Source organism: Dipodomys merriami, unplaced genomic scaffold, assembly GCF_024711535.1.
Source record: "Dipodomys merriami isolate MVZ:Mamm:240054 unplaced genomic scaffold, mDipMer1.0.p SCAF_1, whole genome shotgun sequence".
NCBI lineage: Eukaryota > Metazoa > Chordata > Mammalia > Rodentia > Heteromyidae > Dipodomys > Dipodomys merriami.
Window position 1 is genome coordinate 143,058,468 of NW_027202270.1, and position 22,682 is coordinate 143,081,149.

Genomic DNA, 22,682 nt, shown 5'->3' on the forward strand with positions numbered 1-22,682 from the left:
AAGTTCCAAGCCATCCTAAAAAACTATATAAGAAGATCTTGTCTCAAAGTAAACTAAAAGTAAATGGGAGAATGTCTTCTGAGAGACTTGTCTCTTGGGGCTATATAGTTCAGTGCTAGAGCACTTTCCTATCAAGAGCAAAAAGCATTTGGTCTATCCTAGAACCACCAAAACCAAAAAAGGGATAGCTTTTTAGCTGAGTTTCACTTATATGTGCTACATTATATTCATTTGTTCAAGGTATCTAGCAGAGTGGAAAAGGATTACAATGATCTTTTTGATGGAGATGATATAAGTAATCCTGGAGACTTTCTACATGACAGTGCAGTGGAGATTCCCTCTTTTTCAAAAGGGGTTCTGGATGATGATAATGATGATGACCTCACACTTGTTTCCAGTCGTTCTAGACATCGAAGTCACATCCTAGAAGATGATGAAAACTCAGTTGGTATGTATTGGACTGTGTTCATTTGCCTTGATAAATTTTTTTTTGTGGGGGGGGGGTCAGGTCGTGGGGTCTGAACTCTGGGCCTGGGCACTGTCCCTCAGCTCTTCAGCTCAAGGCTAGCGTCTACCACTTGAGCCACAGCACCACTTCTGGCTTTTTTTTTTTTTTTTTTGCTTATGTGGTGCTGAGGAATCGAACCCAGGGCCTCATGCATGCAAGGCAAGCACTCTACCACTGAGCCACCTTCCCAGCCCCAATAACTTTTTTTTTAAGTTAAATCTGTTATTTAAAGAGATTTAAATCACAGAATATAGTCAGAATCATGCTTAAAGTTTATATTCTGAATTATATTCAGTTAAAATTGAAAGTTTCAGATCAGCCATGCCAAGTGATTTCTAGTTGGGAGCATGACTTTTTTTTTATTGCAAATTCCTTTATAATAGAGGAGGGATCACAGATTTTTTTTTTTTTTAAAGAATGTTGGGAAGAGAACAAAGCACAAGGTGTTTAGGTAATAAATTTGCATTTCTTCAAAAACTCAGGTTCCCAAAACTACAGGCGAGAGTTGACGCTGTTGTTAATCACGTTTTGGGGGCTGCGGTGGTGGCTTCAGTGAAGGGCCCAAGGTGGCCTAGAAAGGCGAGTGGGACACAGAAGGCCCCTGGTACAGAAAAAGTCTAGTATTTTTCCCACTCATGCATCAAATATAATTGAGTACTTTTGGCGGGGGCCAGTCCTGGGGCTTGTACTCAGGGCCTGGGCACTATCCCTGAGCCTCTTGCTCAAGGCTGGGGGAGCATGACTTTTGAAGAATGAACTCTTGCATTATATTTGCAAACTAGGAAAAGAAAATAAATACCAAACAAGAAGAAGGAAGGAATAAAGCATGTGATTCAATGAAATTGACAAGAAAAAAAAGTTATGAAACCAAAAACTAGTTCTTTGAAAAGAACAATGAAATTGCTAAGTATCTAACCTGAATGACTAAGAAAAAGAAATGTTATTATTCATTCATTCATTAGTAGCAGGGCTTGTACTCAGGGTCCCAAGTGCTCTATTTTTTCACCCATAGTTGGTGCTCTGTCACTTGAGCCACACTTCCAGTCTAGCCCTTTGGCTAGTTAATTGGAGATGGAGATGGACTTTTTTTCCTGTGCTACCTTCAAACTTCAGTCTTCAGTCTCTTGAAGTAGCAAGGCTTACCGGTGTAAACCACTAGCTTCCTGTTTGTTTTTTTTGGACGGGGAGAGGAAGATGGTGTTACAGTACTGGTATTTGAACTCAGAGCCTTGTGCTTGCTAGTTAGGCACTCTACGTCCTATCCAAGAAAGTTTCCCAAAATTTTGCTTGGAAGCTCAAATTTTATCACTGACAATAAATTCTCTGTTATTTCCCTCTTTTTTTTTTTTTTTTTTCCTGCCAGTCTTGAGACTTGAACTCAGGGCCTGGATACTGTCCCTGAGCTTCTTTTTTGTTAAGGCTAGCACTCCACCACTTGAGTCACAGCACCACTTCTGGCTTTTTCTGTTTATGTGTTACTGAGGAATCAAACCCAGGGCTTCATGCATGCTAGGCAAGCACTCTACCAGTAAGCAACCTTCCCAACCTCTTACTTTTCTTTTTTTTTTTTTTTTTTTTTTTTTAATTTTTTTATTGTAAAGATACTATACAGAGGGTTACAGTTACCAGGTAATGAGTACACTTCCTCTTGAACATTGTTACCCCCTCCATTGTTTTCCCCGTACTATCCCCTCCCTCCCTCCCTTCCCCGAGGTTCTTTTTTTTTTTTTTTTTTTTGATTGTGATTAAGTGATTACATAATTTCCGGAAATTCACAGTATTGTGGAATAATGATGCTCATTTAAAGTCACAAGTTCATTCTAACTTTCCTGGACCAAATTGTCTATCACAGTCTGTAATATATAATGGTGCTCACATGTTATATACCATATATGTGATCAGCAGCATGGGGATATTTGATAGTGGATCAACCAGATGAGTGGGAGTTCTTTGTTTCTTAAGTCCTGTTAGTTTTGTCATATCACCTAACATTTTGGATTTTTCATCCACTTATCAGGGAGACCATGTACTGTTTGTCTCTTCGTTCTTGGCTTACCTCGCTCAACATGATTCCTTCTAGCTCCATCCATTTCCCTGCAAATGCCATTATTTTGTCATTTCTAATGGCTGCATAATATTCCATTGTGTATAAATACCACAATTTTTGGATCCATTCATCTGTGGCCAACCTCTTACTTTTCTTAAATGATAGGTTTGCTTTATTTATTTCCAAAAAGTTAGTCATATTTTCAGATCTTTATAAGCATAGCTTATTTTGTTAAAATAATGATAACAAATAATAATCAGTTTACCTTAGAACTGAAACTATTGCCAAACTTTTTTTTTGGCGGGGGTGGGGGGCGTGGGGGGAGGGGGCTTGAACTCAGGTCCTGGAGCTGTCCCTCAGCTTTTTAGCTCAAGGCTGCCACTCTATTACTTGAGCCACAGCTTTACTTCTGGCTGTTTTTGGCGGTTAATTGGAGATAAGAGTCTCACAGACTTTCTTGCATAGGCTGATTTGAACCATGATCCTCAGATCTCAGCCTCCTTAGGATTATAGGGTGAGCCACTGGCACTTGGCCCAACTTAATTTTTTTTTAAAGTGGTCATCATACTTTTTTGTTTAACATACAAGACTTTTTAAAGAAAGAATCTATGTAAGGATGTAGATTAAAAAAGTATTTTTACCATAAGAACATGGTGGCTAACAATACAGGGGCCACTAATATAGTCGTATTGGCAGTTGATGCCACTGCTTTATTGGTGCCAAGGCACTATGAGTGTCACCTACCAGTGCTTTTGTACCATTGCTATCTCTCTTAGCATGTGTAATGCCATTTATTATGTATGAATGGACAGATTATTGGAGTCTTCAATCCTCCCCCCCAGGATATTGGTATTCATAATTCTTTTTTAATCCTTTGTGTTGTAGATGTTACAATGCTAAAAACTGGTCTTCTCAAGGAGGAAGAGGAAGATGATCAGGCAGGCAGTAGTCACAATCTACCACTTGTAACATCCCAAAGGCCATTTTATGATGGGCCCATGCCAACTCCCCGACAAAAGCCCTTCCAGTCAGGTTCTACACCCCTACATCTTACTCACAGATTCATGGTAAGCCTTCAATGTACAATCAAGTTTTAAAATAGCTTTTCAAGCCAAGTGGCAGTGGCTTACTCCTATAATCCTAGCTACTCAGGAGGCTGATTTTGGTTTGAAGCCAGCCTGGACAGGAAAGTCCATGAGACTTTTATCTCTAGTTAACCAGCAAAAAGCTGGAAGTGGAGCTGTGGCTCAAGTGGTAGGTGGTATCTTTGTATGGGAAAAAAAATCTCAGGGACAGTGCCCAGGCTTTGAGTTCAAGCCCCAGGGTAGGCACACACAAAACACAAAAGTGTTGTTTGCAGTAAAGGAGGAAGGGGCAGGGAAGAAGGGGGAGGAGGAGGAGGAGGAGGATAGCAGTGTAGGGATTTTTTTTGTTTTTTTGTTTTTGTGGGGGTTTTTGTCAGTCGTGGGGCTTGGACTCAGGGTCTGAGCACACTGTCCCTGAGCTCTTTTGCTCAAGGCTTGCATTTTACCACTTTGAGCCACAGCTCTACTTCTGTTTTTTGGTTAATTGGAGATAAGAGTCTCATGGACTTTCCTACCTGGCCTGGCTTTGATTGTCAGATGTCAGCCTCCTGAACCACTGGTACCTGGCCAGTGTAGTGTTTTTAAAATGCTAAAATAAATAGGTATATATGGTCATATATATATATTAGCTGCCTTGCCTAATAAATATACATAAAAGTATGTACTTTCCCATGAATAAAGAATATTAGTCATTGTAAATTTCTTGTACAATTGTAGCTCAATTGGTAATAATTTTACTCTTGTTGCCTAAAACTATAGTTTGATGTGATAACACCCGTAACTTAAACATTGGTATAGTATGAATTGTAATATTATTAATTGGTAGTATTATAGTTGCTAATTCTAAAAATTTCAGCCTTTCTTAGACTTCAATCTTATCTATTTGTAGGTATGGAATTCTATTGGAATTATTCGTTGTTATAATGATGAGCAAGACAATGCCATAGACGTAGAGTTCCATGATACCTCCATACACCATGCAACACACCTATCAAACAGTTTGAATTATACAGTAGCAGATCTTTCCCATGAAGCTATTTTGTTGGCGAGTGAAAGCACTGATGAACTAGCAAGGTAAATTCAATATTATGAAAGAGAGTTCAGCACTGTTAAGTTGTTAATTATATTTTTTAAATGAAATCCAGAAGGAATTTTTGGTACATATACCAGCACACTCATAATACCTCCGAATGTGTCTGTTTTCTCTAATTGTTTCCTCATGACATTCTCTAATTGCATACCAAAGCAATGTATATAAATTGTAATATGAGATGTGGAATTACTTTCACATTGTTAGTGCTGTTACTATTATAGATTCGTTGACAATGGAATACAGATGATTAGAAAAAGAAAGTTCCTTCTAGAATCCTGTTCTCAGATATAAGTACTATTAACAGTCAGATGCATATCTTTGAAGCCATATTAGTATGTTATGAATCTTTTTAAAGTTTACTGTATTGCAGTATAATTTATATGAAATAAAATGTACTCATGTATAGTTTTGAGTTGACAGATACGTATATATTGAGGTATGACTACTGTAATCAAAACAGATTTTTTTTTTCCTACTATACTGGGGTTTGAACTCAGGGTTTTATGGATGGCATTCTATGATATGAGTTATACTCTCTAACTCCTTTTTGTTATTTTTTAAAAACAGGGTTCTATAATTATGCCTAGGCCAGTCTGGATGGCAATCTTCTAACTTATACTTCCCCCTTATTGGGAAAATAGGTATATACTACATCAGCTTTTTACTGGCTAAGATGAGATCTTCTGATCTCTGTCTCCAGAATAACTGTTAGAATATACTGATGTGTGCCATCATATAATATTCTTTATATTTTAAGTAAAATCTGTTTTCTCTTATTGTTTTGTAGTTAATTCATTTCTAGCTTTAGAACTGATGATGTTTTTCCACTATAGATTATATTTGAAATCACTTTGAAAAAGAAATTTTTTTATGTATCTTCTTTATAGCATGTACTAATTATACAAAAGAGTTTCATTGTGCTATTTCTATGTTTGTATTGTGTACTTTGATCATATTCACCCTTTCTGAGAAAGTAATTTTAAGAAACATTTCCAAATATTCTATTTATCAATTGCTCTTTCTCTTGATGCTTCAGATTCCTTTATATGTTTTAATAGGTAGGTAAGGAGACAGACAGAAAAATAGATGTAGATATAGAATTTTTTTTGAAAAAACACTTCTCATTTTTTATATTATAAATTTCTCTTTTTAAACTTATTTTATTGTGGACGCCTTGGGCTTTGACAGATCTCTTTTCTTGATACATTTGATGGATTTTTACCATCTCCCAGGTAATTTGAAATTAAAATATTTCTGATGAGATATATTTGTTCCTTGTTGCTATAATGGTCCACAATCTAGGGGTGTTAGTCACTTGGGAGTTAAATAAGTTAAAGTACCCAGTGGCTTAATGGTTTTATGTATTTCATTTTAAGGATAATTCATGGGGCTGGATTGTATAGCTCAGTGATATTGCAGTTGCCTAGCATGCTGGAGACAGTGGGTCTGCCCCAGCTCAGGGATAGGAAGGAAAGGAGAAGGAAATTGAGAGGTCATAATTATTAACTTGGATTGTTTCTGTCTTGTTTAATTTTTAGCAAGCTTCACTGCCTACACTTCAGCTCTTGGGATTCAAGCAAAGAGTGGATGGTAGATATGCCTCAGCATGAGGATATTGAAGCCATTTGTCTTGGTCAGGGATGGGCTGCTGCTGCCACTAGTGCCTTACTTCTTCGATTGTTTTCTATTGGCGGTGTTCAGAAAGAGATCTTCAGCCTTCCTGGGCCTGTGGTATCAATGGCAGGACATGGAGAACAGCTTTTAATTGTTTTTCATAGAGGTAGGATTTTTTCCTAGTTTTATAATTTGACTAGGACCTTAAGTAAGATGGAAATTACTTGAGCTTTTCTGTTGTTGCTCTCTTTTTTTGGATGACATATACACCTCCTTTTGCATTTAGTGTTTGCATAAGTGAAGTCTTTGCAGAAAATTCTGTTGTATTTACTAATAGTAGTAAAAACAACATCTTATTTGTAGACTGTATTAAAGAGAAGATTTCAAGATGGAGTCTGGTTATTTCCATGCTTAAACCTTATCCTTTGGCAAGCACATCTTTCAGAGTTTAAATGCCTAAAAGATAAAGCATTCTTTTAGTATGTAGGATCAAACAAAACAACCACAAAAAGCCAGAAGTAGGGGTTAGAGTCGTGGCTCAGTAGGTAGAGTGCTAACCAATGACCTAAAGTATCAGGTACTGAGTTTGAGTCCCTGTCTCAGACCTTAAAAAAATAACGAAAAAGCTCAAAGTAGAGTTGTAGCTCAAGTGGTGGAGCACCAGCCTTAAGTGAAAAAGCTCAGGGACAGCACCCAGGCCATGAGTTCAAGCCCCAGGACCAATATCAAAAAAAAGTCTGTGGACAATATTCACTCTTAGATTTCGTTTTTCTTTAGTATTGGTTAGAGCTGTAAATTGGCATTATGAGATATAGGACAAACGTAGTTTGAGAAACTACTCTGGAATTTTATAAAAATCCACAGTTATAAATATATCTGTGGTCCATGACTTCTAAGTTGGTATCACCAAGACCTATCTTACTCTATCTCCAGTATCAAGCATCCAATTGAAATCTGAAAATGGAGGGGGTTTTTTTTGTTGTTATTTTGTTATTTCTGTCATTCATGGTGCTTGAACTCTGGGCCTGGGCACTGTCCTTCAGCTCTTCAGCTCAAGGCTAGCGCTCTACCACTTGAGCCATAGTGCCACTTCTGGCTTTTTTTGTGTATGTGGTGCTGAGGAATGGAACCCAGGACCTCATGCACAGAAGGCAAGCACTCTACCACTGAACCACCTTTCCAGCCCTGAATATGGAGTTTTAATAGTTGGAACTTAACTTCGTCATCATAAAGCCCTATTGCTTTTCCTTCTAAACTTGCTTTTTGCATAGTTTCTTTATTTTAGTAAATGCCTAACAATCCACTTGGTAAGGCCAAACTCCATCAATAAAGTCTTTCATCATGTCAATTCTTTTTTTTTTTTTTCAAATTTTTTATTGTGATTAAGTGGTTACATTATTTCCCAAATTTCACAGTATTGTGGGATAGTGATGCTTAGTTAAAGTCACAAACACATTCTAACCTTCATGGAGCAAATTGTCTGTCATGGTCTATAACATTTATGAGTTCTATGAGCTTTGTGATACACTTATTCCACATTGAGTGATATACATTTGTTTTGTTTTGCATAGCATCAGCTGTTCCCTCTTTCCTACTTGTTCCCTCTCTTCCATCGCTGCCGTTGAGTTGCTTAGTTCATTTTGGTCAATGTCCAGTGCAGCTGATGGGTCCGGTCCCACTGTTGTACTGATTCCCTATAGTTCTGTGTCGTCCTCCTGGTTTCCCTCCAGTATGCATATATATACATGTGATCAGCAGCATGGGTTTATTTAGTAGTGATTCAACCAGATGAGTGGAAATCCTTTGTTTCTTAAGTCCTGTTAAATTTGTCGCATCACCTAACATTTTGGATTTAACATCCACTTATCGAGGAGACCATGTGCCGTTTGTCTCTTTGTACTTGGCTTACCTCACTCAACATGATTTCTTCTAGTTCCATCCATTTCCCTGAAAATGCCATTATTTTGTCGTTTCTAATGGCTGCATAATATTCCATTGTGTATAGATACCACAATTTTTGGATCCATTTATCTGTGGTGGGCCATCTGGGTTGTGTCCATATCCTGGCTATTGTGAACAGTGCTGCAATAAACATGGAGGTGCATGTGTCCTTGTATACTGGTTCCTGTTGTTCAGGATAGATACCTAGAAGTGGTATGACTGGATCATAAGGGCAGTCAATATTTAGCTTTCTGAGGACCCTCCAGACTACTTTCCAAAGTGGTTGTATAAGTGTACATTCCCACCAGCAGTGTAATAGAGTTCCTCTTTCTCCGCATCCCCTCCAGCATTTGTAGTTGGCTGACTTGAGGATTTGGGCTATTCTGACTGGGGTAAGGTGGTATCTCAGGGTTGTCTTTATTTGCATTTCCTTCACTACCAGGGATGGTGAACATTTCCTCGTGTGTTTCTTTGCCATTTTTATCTCTTCTTCTGAAAAGTCTCTCTTTAGTTCCCTTGCCCATTTAGTAATTGGTTTGTTAGGTTTGGGAGGGATTATTTTCTTGAGTTCCTTGTATATACTGGATATTAACCCCTTGTCTGATATACTGCTGGTAAATTTTTTTTCCCAATAAGTTGGTTGTCTTTCTAGCTTGGTTGCTATAGCTTTAGCTGTGCAGAAACTTTTTTATTTTAAGGTAGTTCCCATTTGTCGAGTCTCTCTCCAATTTGTTGTTGACCCTGGGACTCTGTTCAGGAAGTTCCTTCCTGTCCCTATAAGTTCAAGTGTCTCTCCTACTCTGTCCTGCAGTAGTTTCAGAGATTCAGGTTTGATGTTAAGGTCTTTAATTCATTTTGAGTTTCATCATGTCAATTCTATGAAATAACACATTCCAACTATGGCTCATTTTATTTCCTGTATTTACACTCTAGTCCAACCTGTATGTTATATCTTAGACTATCATAGTAGTCTCTTAACTAGATTTTCAACGTCAAGTTTTGCCTTTTAGCATCTATCCACGTGGCTGCTTGGGTGACCTTTTCAAAACAGGTCATTTCCCTCTTCTTCAATCTTTCCTGACTTACTAGAATAACAGTTACACTATTTATGGTAGATGGCAAGTTGATCTACTATGATCTGTTGCACAATCTGATCTACTGTGATCTGTTGCACCATCTGGCCTCTACCTGTCCCTTAAACTCATCTTTTGCCCCTTTCTCTCATTACCGTATTCTTGCTATTCTGGCCATTTTGGTTTTGAGTTGAACTCTCTATACCTGCCTTAGGACCATTCTGTTAAGCTGTTCCTTCTACTTACTACAGTGTGCCTTCCCCTAACATTTGCATGGCTAGCCCCACATTGTAATTTGTATATAACTTAAGTTTTCCTTCCTTCCTTCCTTCCTTTCTTCCTTCCTTCCTTCCTTCCTTCCTTCTTTCCCTCCCTCCCTCCCTCCCTCCCTCCCTCCCTCCCTTCTTTCCTTTCTTTCCTTTCTTTCTTTCTTTCTTTCTTTCTTTCTTTCTTTCTTTCTTTCTTTCTTTCTTTCTTTCTTTCTTTTTCTTTCTTTCTTTCTTTCTTTCTTTCTTTCTTTCTTTGTCTGTTGTGGGGCTTGAACTTAGAGCTAGGTAATGTCCCTGTGCTTTTTTGCTCAAGGCTAGTGCTCTACCACTTTGGGCCACAGTGCCACTTTCAGTTTTCTGATGATGAATTGGAGATAGTCTCATGGACTTTCCTGTCAAGGATTGTTCAAACTGTGATTCTCAGATCTCAGCCTCCTGAGTAGCTAGGATTACAGGTGTGAGCCACTGGTGCTGGCTTAAATTTTGCTTTCTATTTAAAGACTACCTCTGACTTTCAAAGATTAAAGCAATACTCAGTCTAGCATTCTGAATCACAGTAATATTTTATTCTTTTGTAGAGTTTTTTACTCTTCTGTTTTTCAAAATTTGTCTATCTTTCCTTCCCTGAATATGAATATGAAAACAATGATATTGCTGGCCATTGTAATTCTTTTGCCTAGACCAGCCTGTATGTTCTCTGTAAATGTTTCTGGAGTAAATTATAACCACTTACAACTACTTCATATAAATAGTCCAGGCAACATACTATTCTGCTTCTAACACCTAATTACTGCCTTATGTGGTTTAACCATAAAAACAGTGTAAGCATTTAAAACAAGCATTTAAATCAATTTACAGAAAATAATTTTGTCCTCATTTTAGCTGAATAACCTTCTGATGTATATATGTACTCCCTCTCTAGGAACAGGATTTGATGGAGATCAGTGCCTTGGAATTCAGCTGCTGGAGCTGGGGAAAATGAAAAAACAAATTTTGCTTGGAGACCCTCTTCCTCTTACAAGGAAATCCTACCTGGCATGGGTGGGATTCTCAGCTGAAGGCAAGATAAACTTATTTCTGTATACTAAAGACATTTTAAAAAAGAAAATCATATTGTTTTATTCCTAATTTAGTTCTTTAAAGCTGCATTCATTACATTTTCTTTTTTTTTTTTGGTTGGTCGTGGGGCATGAACTCTGGGCCTGGGCGCTGTCCCTCAGCTCTTCAGCTGTAGACTAGTGCTCTAGCACTTGAGCCTCAGCCCCACTTCTGGCTTTTTCTGCTTATGTGGTGCTGAGGAATCGAACCAAGGACCTCATGCATGCAAGGCAAGCACTCTACCACTGAGCTACCTTCCCAGCCCCATTCATTACATTTTCTAAAACTAATGAATTTTAATATGTTGGCAGAATTGGAAACCACAGTTGTTAGGTAAAATGCCATTTTATTTACAAAATCTCATCATGAGAAAACTGAAAAGAAAATTTTTGCTGTAATGTACACATGAATGTACATATATGTAAATATGTTTGTATAACATTGATATATACAAATGCATGTGGAAGAGATATAAATCATTGGTAAAGTTGTCTTTTCCAAAAAATTCTACACACAAAACTTAGGAATGTTTTAGAACTGTACTGTCCATTGTAGTGGCTGTTGAGCAGTTCAAAACTGGGGCACAACAATGGTGGAACAAAGGGTGAAAAAAATGCAACATTGGTTCTCATTAGACGCTATGTTGAAAATAAACTATACTACTTGTGGGTGGGAATTGGAGGGGAAAACTGGGAGAAAGCGAGAGAAGGGATGACATTGTCCAAAAAGAAATATACTCTTGAGGCTGGGAAGGTGGCTCAGTGGTAGAGTGCTTGCCTTGCATGCATGAGGCCCTGGGTTCGATTCCTCAGTACCACATAAGTAGAAAAAGCTGGAAGTGGCACTGTGGCTCAAGTGGTAGAGCGCTTGCCTTGAGCTCTTCGAAGAGCTGAAGGACAGCGCCCAGGCCCAGAGTCCAAGCCCCACGACCAACAAAAAAAAAAAAAAAAGAAATATACTCTTTATCTGACTTACATAACTGTAACCCCTTTACAATAACAATAGAATGCAATAAAAATGTGGCTAATCTGAATTGAGATGTTATTAAGTATAGAATACTCTGAAATGTAAATATGAAATAAATTTAAATATGAAAATATATTTGAAAACAGTCTTTTATATTGATTGGTAGTATTTTGAATATATTGGATCATATAAAATATATTATTCAACTATCCCCCTCCCTTTTTTAAAAAAATGTCGCTATGAAATTGAAAATATTTGGGGGAGGGAAAAACTGGGAGAGTGCTAGGGAAGAGATGACGTTGTCCAAAAAGAAACATACTCTTTACCTTACTTGGGTAACTATATCACTCACCTCTGTACATCACCTTTACAATAACAATTAAAAAATGAGTGGGAACAACCCATATGTCTGATAAGAAAAAAATGTATTTTTGGCTTGCATGATGTTTCTGCTAGACATTGCTATAATAGACTCCTTTTTATAGTTGTTTATGACATGAATGTATAGCTTATTTTAAAGCACCTGATAATCCTCGCTTGAGGGCTTCAATATTTCTGTTAAGAGATTCATGCCCCTTGTTTTTATACTGTCTATTAGGAAATTAGTCATTATGGTTTTAATAGAATCATTGTTCATAACCTCCATTTCTGTAATTTCTTTTACTAAGTACCAGTCAGATCCAGACCCCAAGGAAACTGACATTTGCAGTAAGAGGATTATGAAGCCACAGATAAGAAGGGGTACTTACGTAATTTGCCATGTATTTGCTGCAGTGTGCAGAGAAGGTGGAAACAGTGATGTACTGGTTTACCTTGGAGCTGGGGAACATGGTCATGAGATCACAAGAGAAGAAGGAGAAAAATAGCATCCAAGTCATATTTCTTTAATCACCTCATACCAAGTTCTGCTCATTTTACAAGTCTTTCTTAACCAGAAACTTTTAGATGTATGTTTAATATATTTAAAGCTAATACTGGCTTAAAACTAATTAGTGTTGTTTTCCAGCAGGTGGCATGGTTTTCACTGAAACTGTTAGATTTTTCTCTTTATTTGAGTAAAGTTTAGTTATGTCAATTGTAGTTTCTTTCTTCAGTAGGTCTTAACTCTGGCTATAAAATTTTACAGGAAATAACCTTAATTATTTGCCTTTTTTTCCTTTGGAAATGGAAATGAGTACATGGTATATATTATTTTTCCCTTAGCATGTCTTTTTTTGTTTTGTATATATTTAAAAAAAATTTAAATTGTTATTATAAAGGTGATATACAGAGGAATTATAGTTATATAAGTGAAGTAATGAGTACATTTCTTTTTGGACAATGTCATCCCTTCCCTTTCTCTCCTAGTTTTTCCCTTCCATTGCCACCCACAAGTTGGATAGTTAGTTTTCAACATAATGAGTACTACCGCTGCATTTGTTCACCCTTTGCTTAGCGTGTATTTTTGAAATGAGCTTAATTTAACAAACATATCTTCAAGTGATTTTTTTTGTTGTTGATATGCAGGCACTCCCTGTTATGTGGATTCTGAAGGTTGTGTTCGAATGCTTAACAGAGCATTTGGTAATACATGGACTCCTGTATGTAATACACGAGAACACTGCAAGGGAAAATCTGATCACTATTGGGTGGTTGGTATCCATGAACATCCCCAGCAACTGAGGTGGGCTATTATAAAATGGATAAAGTTGGCTTCTTTTATTTTTTTGTGTTTGTTTTGTTTTGTTTGTTTTTGCCAGTCTTAGGGCTTCAACTCAGGGCCTGGGCCCTTGACCCTGAGCTTTATTTGCTCAAGGCTAGCACTACCACTTGAGCCACAGTGCCACTTTCGGCTTTTTCTGTTTATGTGGTGCTGAGGAATCGAACCCAGGGCCTCATTCATGCAAGGCAAGCATTCTACCACTGAGTCACCTTTCCAGCCCCTATAAAATTATTTTATTTATCAGATCTCTTTACTACATATGGTGTACACTTTTAGGAAGGGAGAATAGGAAATAGTAGATTTAAATACAGCATTAAAACACAAAGAAAACACACTAATACTGATGCAGTTGATGTGTGTTTGGTGTGTGTGCACGTGCATGTGAGTGCTTGAACTCAAGGCTTAGATGATGTCCTTGAGCTTTTTTTTTTTAATCAAAGCTAGCTCTCTACCACCTGCCCACAGCTCAGCTCTACTTTCAGCTTTTTGGTAAATTGGAGATAAGAGTCTCATCTCCTGCCCAGGCTGGCTTTGAACTGCAATCCTCAGATCTCAGCCTCCTGAGTAGCTAGGATTACAGGTGTGAGCCATGGATGCCTGGAGAAGTTGACTTTTTAAAAGCACTTTGAACTTAGGCACAAGTGGCTCAATTGTAAAGTCTGCAAAAGTCCACCTCCAGAATAACTAGCAAAAGGCTGGACTGGAGGTACAGTTCAAATGATACCCTGATAGCCATAAGCATTCTGAGTGAGCATGAGGCTCCTGGGTTCAAGCCCTGGTACTACCAAAAAATTACTTTGAATTTCTTTCCGCAAGGCTTTTGATATGTGTTTGTCTTTCATGTTAGTTATTTATGTGATACTTACTGAACAAAATAGAAATAAAGTTTATCAATATGATTCTTAGCATCATTTCAGTCACACAGGAAAAGGAGCTTTAGTTAAGTCCAATAATGCCTCTGAAGGTTTTCCTATTTCTTTCTTTCTTTTGTTTGTTTGTTCTGGGACAGGGGTTTGCTCAGCTAGCATTCTACCACTTGGGACACACCTTCTGCCCAGAATAATCCATACGACTATTCTGCTAGGGCTAGCTTAGTGTCTTGATCTTCTAGGCCTCAGCCTCCTGAGTAACATAAGCGTGTAGAGATATTTGCATCTGGTTAGGTTTTCCTCCTTTGATATTATATATCCTTTTGGTCTAAAAGAGTGTTAACTAACATCATGTATATAGGTGATGAAAGAAGAAGCCTCTTTTCATGGAGTTATAGTCTGATCAGAAAAAGTTAACAGAAACAAGTAAAATAGTCATCATTACTTTGGATTAATTTTACTAATTAATTTGACAAGATTGATGATGGAAAATAACAGGGCACATCCTAGGTGAGGTAGTCACGGAAGAGTCTCTACATTTATGATGGGACTTTGCACCAGGCACTGGTGGCTCACACCTGTAATTCTAGCTACTCAGGAGGCTGAGATCTGAGGGTCATAATTTGAAGTCTGGCCAGGTAGCAACCACCAAAAAGCCTGAAGTGGAGCTATTGCTCAAAAAATAGCTCAGGGATAGCACCCAGGCCCTGAAGGCAAGCCCCAGGAGGGGCACAAAAAAAACCCCACAGAAATAGAACAATGGAACATTGCTGGGAACACTTGGTTAGCATGTGCTATGCCTGTTTTAATCCTGAATATACATGATCTGTGTGTGTGTGTGTGTGTGTGTGTGTGTGTGTGTGTGTGTGTGTGTGTGTGTGTGTGTGTGTGTGTGTGTGTGTGTGTGTGTGTAATATGTAATATAGGGCATTGAAGATAGAGAGTCTGTTATAGAAGAATGGAGTAAAAATGGTCCATGCAGAGTGAACAAAATGTACAAAAGCCTTGAAGTTAGAACTATACTTGAGGAATAGGAAAAGATACCAAACATGACTGTAGTATAAGAAGAAAGGGATATTTTTCTAAGTTCTTAGGTTTCCTAAGGGTTCTAAGTTCAAGATGACATCAGAAAGTTAGAAACAGTTGGTATTATAGGTCATGCTAGAGAACTTTGTATCTAGAAGTCATGTATGGGCTTTGTGCAGGGGTTAATGTAATTTGGTGAGTGATATGGAAAGGAAAGTGCATATGTAGTAAATGGATTAGAAGAGTTAAGACTGTAAGTAGGGAGATTGGTTTTATTTTTTTTGGGGTCCAGTCGTGGGGCCTGAACTCTGGGCCTGGGCACTGTCCCTCAGCTCTTCAGCTCAAGGCTGGCGCTCTACCACTTGAGCTACAGCACCACTTCCGGCTTTTATTTTTCTTTTTGCATATGTGGTGCTGGGGAATCGAACCCAGGGCCTCAGGCATGCAAGGCAAGCGCTCTACCACTGAGCCACCTTCCCAGCCCCGGGAGATTGGTTTTAAACTAGAGGATCATTCTTCTAGGACTGTTTGGAAACAATGATTGAGGCATTAGAGATAGTTGTGTTATTTATAGAAATAAGGGAGTTGGCAAGGAATTCCCCCTTGATATTACAATTTGAAATGTGAGAAATACCCAAATGGAGATACCAAGAAGTTATTAAGATACAAGGTTTAAATTCAGAGGAGAAATTTTGGCTGGAGACATAAATTTGGGAGTTATCACAATATATAAGGTTTTTTAAGCCAGAGCCTAACCCTAAGAGGTATCATCAATATTTAGAGGTTAGATATTGGAGGAGGTTTTGAATTAGCAAAATGATAAGCTAAAGAAGTATGAAAATGCTGGGCCCCTGTGGCTCATGCTTGTAATCCTAGCTACTCAGACGCCTGAGATAAGAGGATCGGAGTTTGAAGCCAGCCTAGGAAATAAAGTCTGTGAGACTCTTATTTCCAATTAACCACTAGAAAACTGGAAGTGGTTCTGTAGCTCATGTGGTAAAATGCTAGCCTTGAGCAAAAAGAGCTCAGGGACAGCTCCCAGGCCCTGAGTTCCAGCCCCATGACCAACAACAACAAAAAAAGAAGTATGAAAAATTGCCTAAAGAAGGTCATATCACAGAAGCTGTAAAGACAGTTTCAAAAAAGCCATAGTACATTAAGTGAAATACAAATTCTCTCACATATATGGAAAAATGATTACTGTTGCTCAGTATAAATACAAATCAAACCAGACTACAAATAATTATTTACATCTTACCAGATGAGAAAAATCTGAAAGTTCAGTAATACTTTTGAGTGATTTGACTGAGGAAATACTCTAAAACAATAATAGGCTTATAAATTAGTAAAAAGTTACTCAGCAGTATTTGGTGGCTTAAAAATCCATCTTCCCGCCTCGGCCTTCTGAGTACTGGACTACAGGTACAGGCCACCATATCTGGGTATGAGTGAAAGACTGAAGTTTTTTTTTAATGAACATTTATTAATTTCTTTCAGTTATATGTACCACAGGATGAAATTTTAAAAGAAAAGCAATATAGATACCTTTGTTTATTCATTTAGTGCTGCTACTGGAGCTTGAACCCAAGGTCTGGGTGTTATCCCTTAAGCTTTTTCACTCCAGCCTTGTGCTGTACTACTTGAGCCACAGCTCCACTTCTGTTGTTGTTGTTTTTCCTGGTTAATTGGAGATGAAAGACTCATGAACTTTTCTGCCTAGGCTAGGCTAGGATCTTCAGCTCTCAGCCTCCTGAATAGCTAGGATCACAGGTGTGAGCTAAGGGTACTTGGCAGACCTTTTATTTAAAACTGGAAAATAGACATTTTTACCCGTTATAATAGGTAGAAATAGTTAAAAATAAATTTCTTGGTTCACTACTGAGGTTTTAACTCAGTGACCAATTTCTTATTTGGCTTTTTTGTGTAAGACTACAATTATACCATTTGACCCACACTTCCACTGCTGGCTTTTTTACTGGTTAGTTGGAAACAAGAGTCTCACTGATTTTTCTGCTTGGGCCGGCTTTGAACCGCAATTCTCAGATCTCAGACTTCTTGAGTAGCCATGCTTACAGGTGTAAGTCACCAGCACCTTACCAAATGTAGATAGATTTAATAGTTGAAAGGTGACAGACATTCCTATTTTCTGTTCCTGGCTTCTCTGGGCGGGTTATGAAGCAGTAGCAGGGATATTTTAACAGAGCTTAAGATAGGTTGCTTATTAATTTCTAGGAGCCAGATTATTTAATAATTTAGTTCACCTATCTTAAGTATGGTGATTCATTTGGTTAATGAATGTCATTATATTGAGGTTTGCAAAATCATTTAAAATGAATAATTTGACTTTTTCATTTAATTTAATAAGTACTTTTATTAAGCTCAATTTTCACACTCTTAATAACTTACATATCCAGCTTTCTTATCTGCATTTCTCTTAAGATCTTCAGAGTTTTAACTTTTGATGTTCATTAAAAACCATGGCAATTATAGCTGGTAATGCTTAACAATTCAACGTGGGATAAAAAAAATAATGGACTCTAAATTATAGCTTTTAGACTTGGAAGGATTTTAGAAATTGCTAGGTCAGTAGTTTCTGACATTTTCAAATATAGGAGCCCTTTTTAAATGTTGGGTATTCATGACCTTCTCATGATGGTAGTTCTACATTAACTATCACTTGATGGGCAATCCATAATATTAGAAGGTTCTGTAGGCCTAAAATTATAATTTATAAATTGTATAATCTGTGGACCTGTGAAAATTCTAGTATATAACATGGAAATATTTTTGATATTCAGTTTGTGGATAATTCACGGTACCTCGGAATTTGTGGAACCTTTACTATAGCTCAGAAGCTCACAGAGATAAAAGAATAGTAACTACTGGCTTCTTTTGGTTTTTCTATGCTCCCTACCTCTAACCTTAGCTTTCCTCTGAAGTTTCTGCATAGGACAAAACTTAGGTTCTTACAAGTTAAAGTAAATTGTTTGAGATAACACAACAAGTTAATGACAAAATACTTATGCATTCTGTATTGAAATAAAGAACAAGTAAAAGCCAAGCACCAGTGGCTCATAACTGTAATTCTAGCTATTCAGGAGGATGAGATCTGAAGATGGTGATTTTTTTTTTTTTTTTTTGTCGGTTGTGGAACCTGAACTCTGGGCCTGGGTGCTGTCCCTCAGCTCTTCAGCTTAAGGCTAGCATTCTACTACTTCAGCCACAGTGCCACTTCTGGCTTTTTCTGCTTATGTGGTGCTGAGGAATTGAACCCAGGGCTTCATGCATGCAAGCACTCTACCACTGAGCTACCTTCCCAGCCCCTGAGGATCATGTTTTGAAGCTAGCGAGGGCAGGAAAGTCTGTAAGAGCTTTTTAATCTTCAATTGACCAGCAAAAAGCCAGAAGTGGAGGTATGGCTCAAGTAGTAGAGCTCCACCTTTGAATGAAAAAACTAAGGAACAGTTCAAGCCCCAATATTGGCACAAAAAAGGAAAACAACAACAGTGGAAACTGAGTTGAAAAGTACACTGAAAAAATAAACATTTCTTCCTTAAGGACTAGTCTGTTGTAGGAGAAAAATTGAATTACTTAGGAAGACAACCATTTGAAGCACTGACACACAATAAAAAGTGTGTTTATGAAAATGTAGGGGCTGGGAAGATGGCTCAGTGGTAGAGCGCGTGCCTTGCATGCCTGAGACCCTGGGTTCAATTCCTCAGCACCACATAAGCAAAAAGAAAAAAGCCAGAAGTGGCGTTGTGGCTCAAGTGGTAGAGCGCTAGCTTTGAGCTGAAGAGCTGAGGGACAGTGCCCAGGCCCAGAGTTCAGGCCCCACGACCGGACCCCAAAAAAAAAAAAAAACAAAAGAAAATGTAGTTAGGGGGCTGGGAAGGTGGCTCAGTGTTAGAGTGCTTGCATGGCATGCATGAAGCCCTGAGTTCGATTCCTCAGCACCACATACGCAGCAAAAACTGGAAGTAGGGTTGTGGCTTAAGTGGTAGAGTGCTAGCCTTGAGCTGAAGAGCGAAGGACAGTGCCCAGGCCCAGAGTTCAGGTTCCACGACCAACAAAAAAAGAAAATGTAGTTAGGGTTTGGAGGCATGGCTCAGGTGGTAGAGTGCCAGCCAATGAACGAAAGCAAGCATTAGATACTTAGTTTGAGTTCCGTCTCGGACACACACACACACACACACACACACACGCATGCACACACGCACGCATGCACACGTAAATTAACACACACACACGCACGCACGCACACGTAAATTATTTCAGCCAGTCATAGTGGCACATACCTTTAACTCCACCAATCAGGAGGTGGAAACAGAAGTATTTTGACTTCCAGACCAGCCCAGCCCCTGAGCTACAATAACAAGATTTTTGTCTCAAATTAAAAGAGAAGAGAAATTTATTAGTATCTTCTATGATAAACTTATTTTAAGATACTTTACTTTTTTCTGCCTTTATTCTAGAAGAAACTTGAACATTGTTCAGAAATTGGAAACTGCTACTTATCTTTTGCCGTGTTTTGGCTTTGTGTGGTTTGTTTTTGAAATCCGCCCAAGTGCTGGGAGTACAGGTCAGGCATATGCCACTATTCTTGGCCCTATTGCACTCTTTTTTATCTTCCTACACTTTTCATACCTACTTTGCTTCTATCTAGACACATTGTCTTCTTCCTATTACTAGAAATACAAGATGACCAGAGAAGAAAATCTATAAATCACGTTCAGTAGCCTGCTACTATATTTAGTGAGTTTTACCTATCCGTACTATTCAACCTTATATTTATTTCAGTTTCTAATGCTTCTATTTGTTCTCAGTGTTAATTGTGATGATAGTAAACCCTGGGCTTCTCTGGAAAGACAGTATGATCTAGTGGTCTATGGACCAGAGACTAGGCCCTGAGTTGCACTGTTGTCATGGTATCCTGACTGAACTTCTTGCTCTGTTGCTTAGATTCTCTGTGCCTCTTTTTCCTTCTCTGAAACTGAAAGTTACTCATCTAACCATACTGCTTTAAAAGGGAGTACACTAGTTAGGTTTTTTTTCCTTTTTTAGTGCTGAATATCAAACCAACAGCCATGAGCATGCCACACAAGCACTCTACTACTGAACTTCACCCTGTCCCAGAATTTTTTTTTTTCCAGTTATGGGGCTTGAACTCTGGGCCTGGGTGCTGTCCCTCAGCTCTTCAACTCAAGGCTAGTGCTCTATCACTTGAGCCACAATGCCACTTCCAGTTTTCTGGTGGTTTATTGGAGATAAGAGTCTCATGGACTTTCCTGCCCGGGCTGGCTTTGAACTGCAATCCTCAGATCTCAGCCTCCTGAGTAGCTAGGATTACAGGCATGACCCACTGGTGCCCAGCTCCCAGAAAATAATTTTAAGAAATCATTCGTAGGGTGACTCTGTCCAAAAAGAAATATAACCATTACCTGACTTATGTAACTGTAACCCCTCTGTACCTCACCTGATAATAACAGTGCAAATAAAAAAAACTTAAGCCATTTGTATCCAGGTGCTGGTAGCTTATGCCTGTAATCTTAGCTACTCTAAGGGTTAGGTTATGAGGGTTATAGTTCCAAGTTAGCTCAGTAGAAAAGTCCTTGAGACTTTTATTTCTAACTAATCACCCAAAAGCTGGAAGTGGAGTTATGGCTCAAGTGGTAGAGCACTAGCCTTGAGCAAAAATAAACAGCTCTAAGATAGGGACCAGCCTGAGTTCAAGCCTCAGGACTAGCACACACAAAAAAATGTTATTTCAAAATATCTTCCTTTAATTGTAAATAGAAAAATTATTCATGTAGAATTAATTGAACATCAGCTCAGTTTAAAACTTTGTTTCCTTCAAAGATTGTTTTCATGATTACTGATTTATACCTAACTGGAAGTTAATTTTTCAGTGCTGATTTGCCCTTTCCTGGTCTGCTCTTTTTTGTTTGTTTGGTTTTGTGGCAGGGATGGGGGGGGGGGGCAAGGATTTGTTACAGTACTGCCTACATGTGCTATATTTCACAAAGATAAAAACACTAGATGTCTAGGTTTGTGAAATTATTATGGTATTCCTGAATATATGCCTTAAAAGAAGTGTGAACAAAAGTTACCTCAGATACAGAAGGCATAACAGAACTTGCTGACTGGGGAAAGATAGTCTGGACATTGGACCCAGTTTCTTATAGTCTGATAATTTTCAACTCTTCTTTCAGTATAATAACCACAGATTTTTGAATCACCTGAAAAAGAAAGTAATTTTGTTTCTTATATGTCCTTCCAATGGTCTAAGAAAGCAGTTTCCAGGGCTGGAGATTTAGCTTAGTGCTAGAGTGCTTGTTCAGTGTCCTGGGTTCAATCCCCAGCACCATAAATAAATAAAATAGGTATTTTTTAAAAAAAAGGAATGTAGTTTCTAGGAAACTTAAAATAGGAGAAACATCAAATTAGTGGTCAAAATGTGGTCCTTTTTTTTTTTAAAGTAATCCTTCATGAGAAAGATATTTAACAGAAAAAAACTTTAGTTTAAGTCTTTACAGCAAATAAAATGTGCAAGAATGTGTAATAAAAATAAAATGTGTAAGAAATGTGCATTTGTACTCTGAACATGTGTCTTGGTGTTAGCTGGGTGCTGTTGACTCACATCTGTAATCCTAAGTACTCAGGAGGCTGAGATCTGAGAGGATTGTGGTCATAAGCCAACTGGGGCATAAAAGTCTTTGTGTCAAAAAGTTAGTAGTAGAGGTATGGTGAAGCACCAGCCTTGAGCACAAAATCTAAGCCATGTGGGGAGGCCTTGAGCTCAAACCCCAAAACTGACACACATACACACACAAAGGAAAAAAGCAAGTAACTTAATAATATTAATCCTAGTCAACATTGTGTATGTGTGTGTATATGTGTGTGTGTGATCATTGTTGGTTTTGTCTAAATGAATAAAATATTTGGGCCATAAAATGTTATTAAATGAACAACATCATTTCATAGAATGTGTAGACAAAAATTAGTATTCTGTCTGACTTTATGATTATATTTCCATGTGTTTGTCTTTATGTCAGAAAGCACGGTTGTCTTAGTAGTGAGCCAGTGGTTGTTCTGAATATGATTATATGGCAATCACCACAAAAGCCTTTTCAGACTCAAGGTGAACACCCTGTATCCTTATACTCTATGTTGAAAACCACTGGCTTCAAGAAAATCTAAAAGAAGGGGAAGAAAAAAAGATGGTATATTAAAAAATATTGGAATTTGTTAGGTTTTTAAAAAGAGGTAGCCGAGTAAGAACTGCACCACGCATGTGGTACTCAGATAAGGGGTAGGTTTATTCAGTAGACCTGCTGGGACCAGGCAAGGTTCCACGCGGCTGGGAAAGGCCTAGGAAAGAGAGAGAGCTG

General features: G+C 38.1%; 1 protein-coding gene across 2 annotated transcripts in view; it reads left to right on the plus strand.

Moving 5' to 3' along the window:
- The window catches only part of Wdhd1 (WD repeat and HMG-box DNA binding protein 1), a 64,881-nt gene that overhangs the window by 21,420 nt on the left and 20,779 nt on the right, over positions 1 to 22,682 (plus strand). For both annotated transcript variants that reach the window (XM_070033040.1, XM_070033042.1), the window contains exons 11-16: positions 241 to 448; positions 3,441 to 3,622; positions 4,530 to 4,714; positions 6,272 to 6,513; positions 10,553 to 10,690; positions 13,201 to 13,357. In XM_070033040.1, the coding sequence (XP_069889141.1) occupies positions 241 to 448; positions 3,441 to 3,622; positions 4,530 to 4,714; positions 6,272 to 6,513; positions 10,553 to 10,690; positions 13,201 to 13,357 (1,112 nt within the window). The remainder of the gene's footprint in view (positions 1 to 240; positions 449 to 3,440; positions 3,623 to 4,529; positions 4,715 to 6,271; positions 6,514 to 10,552; positions 10,691 to 13,200; positions 13,358 to 22,682) is intronic.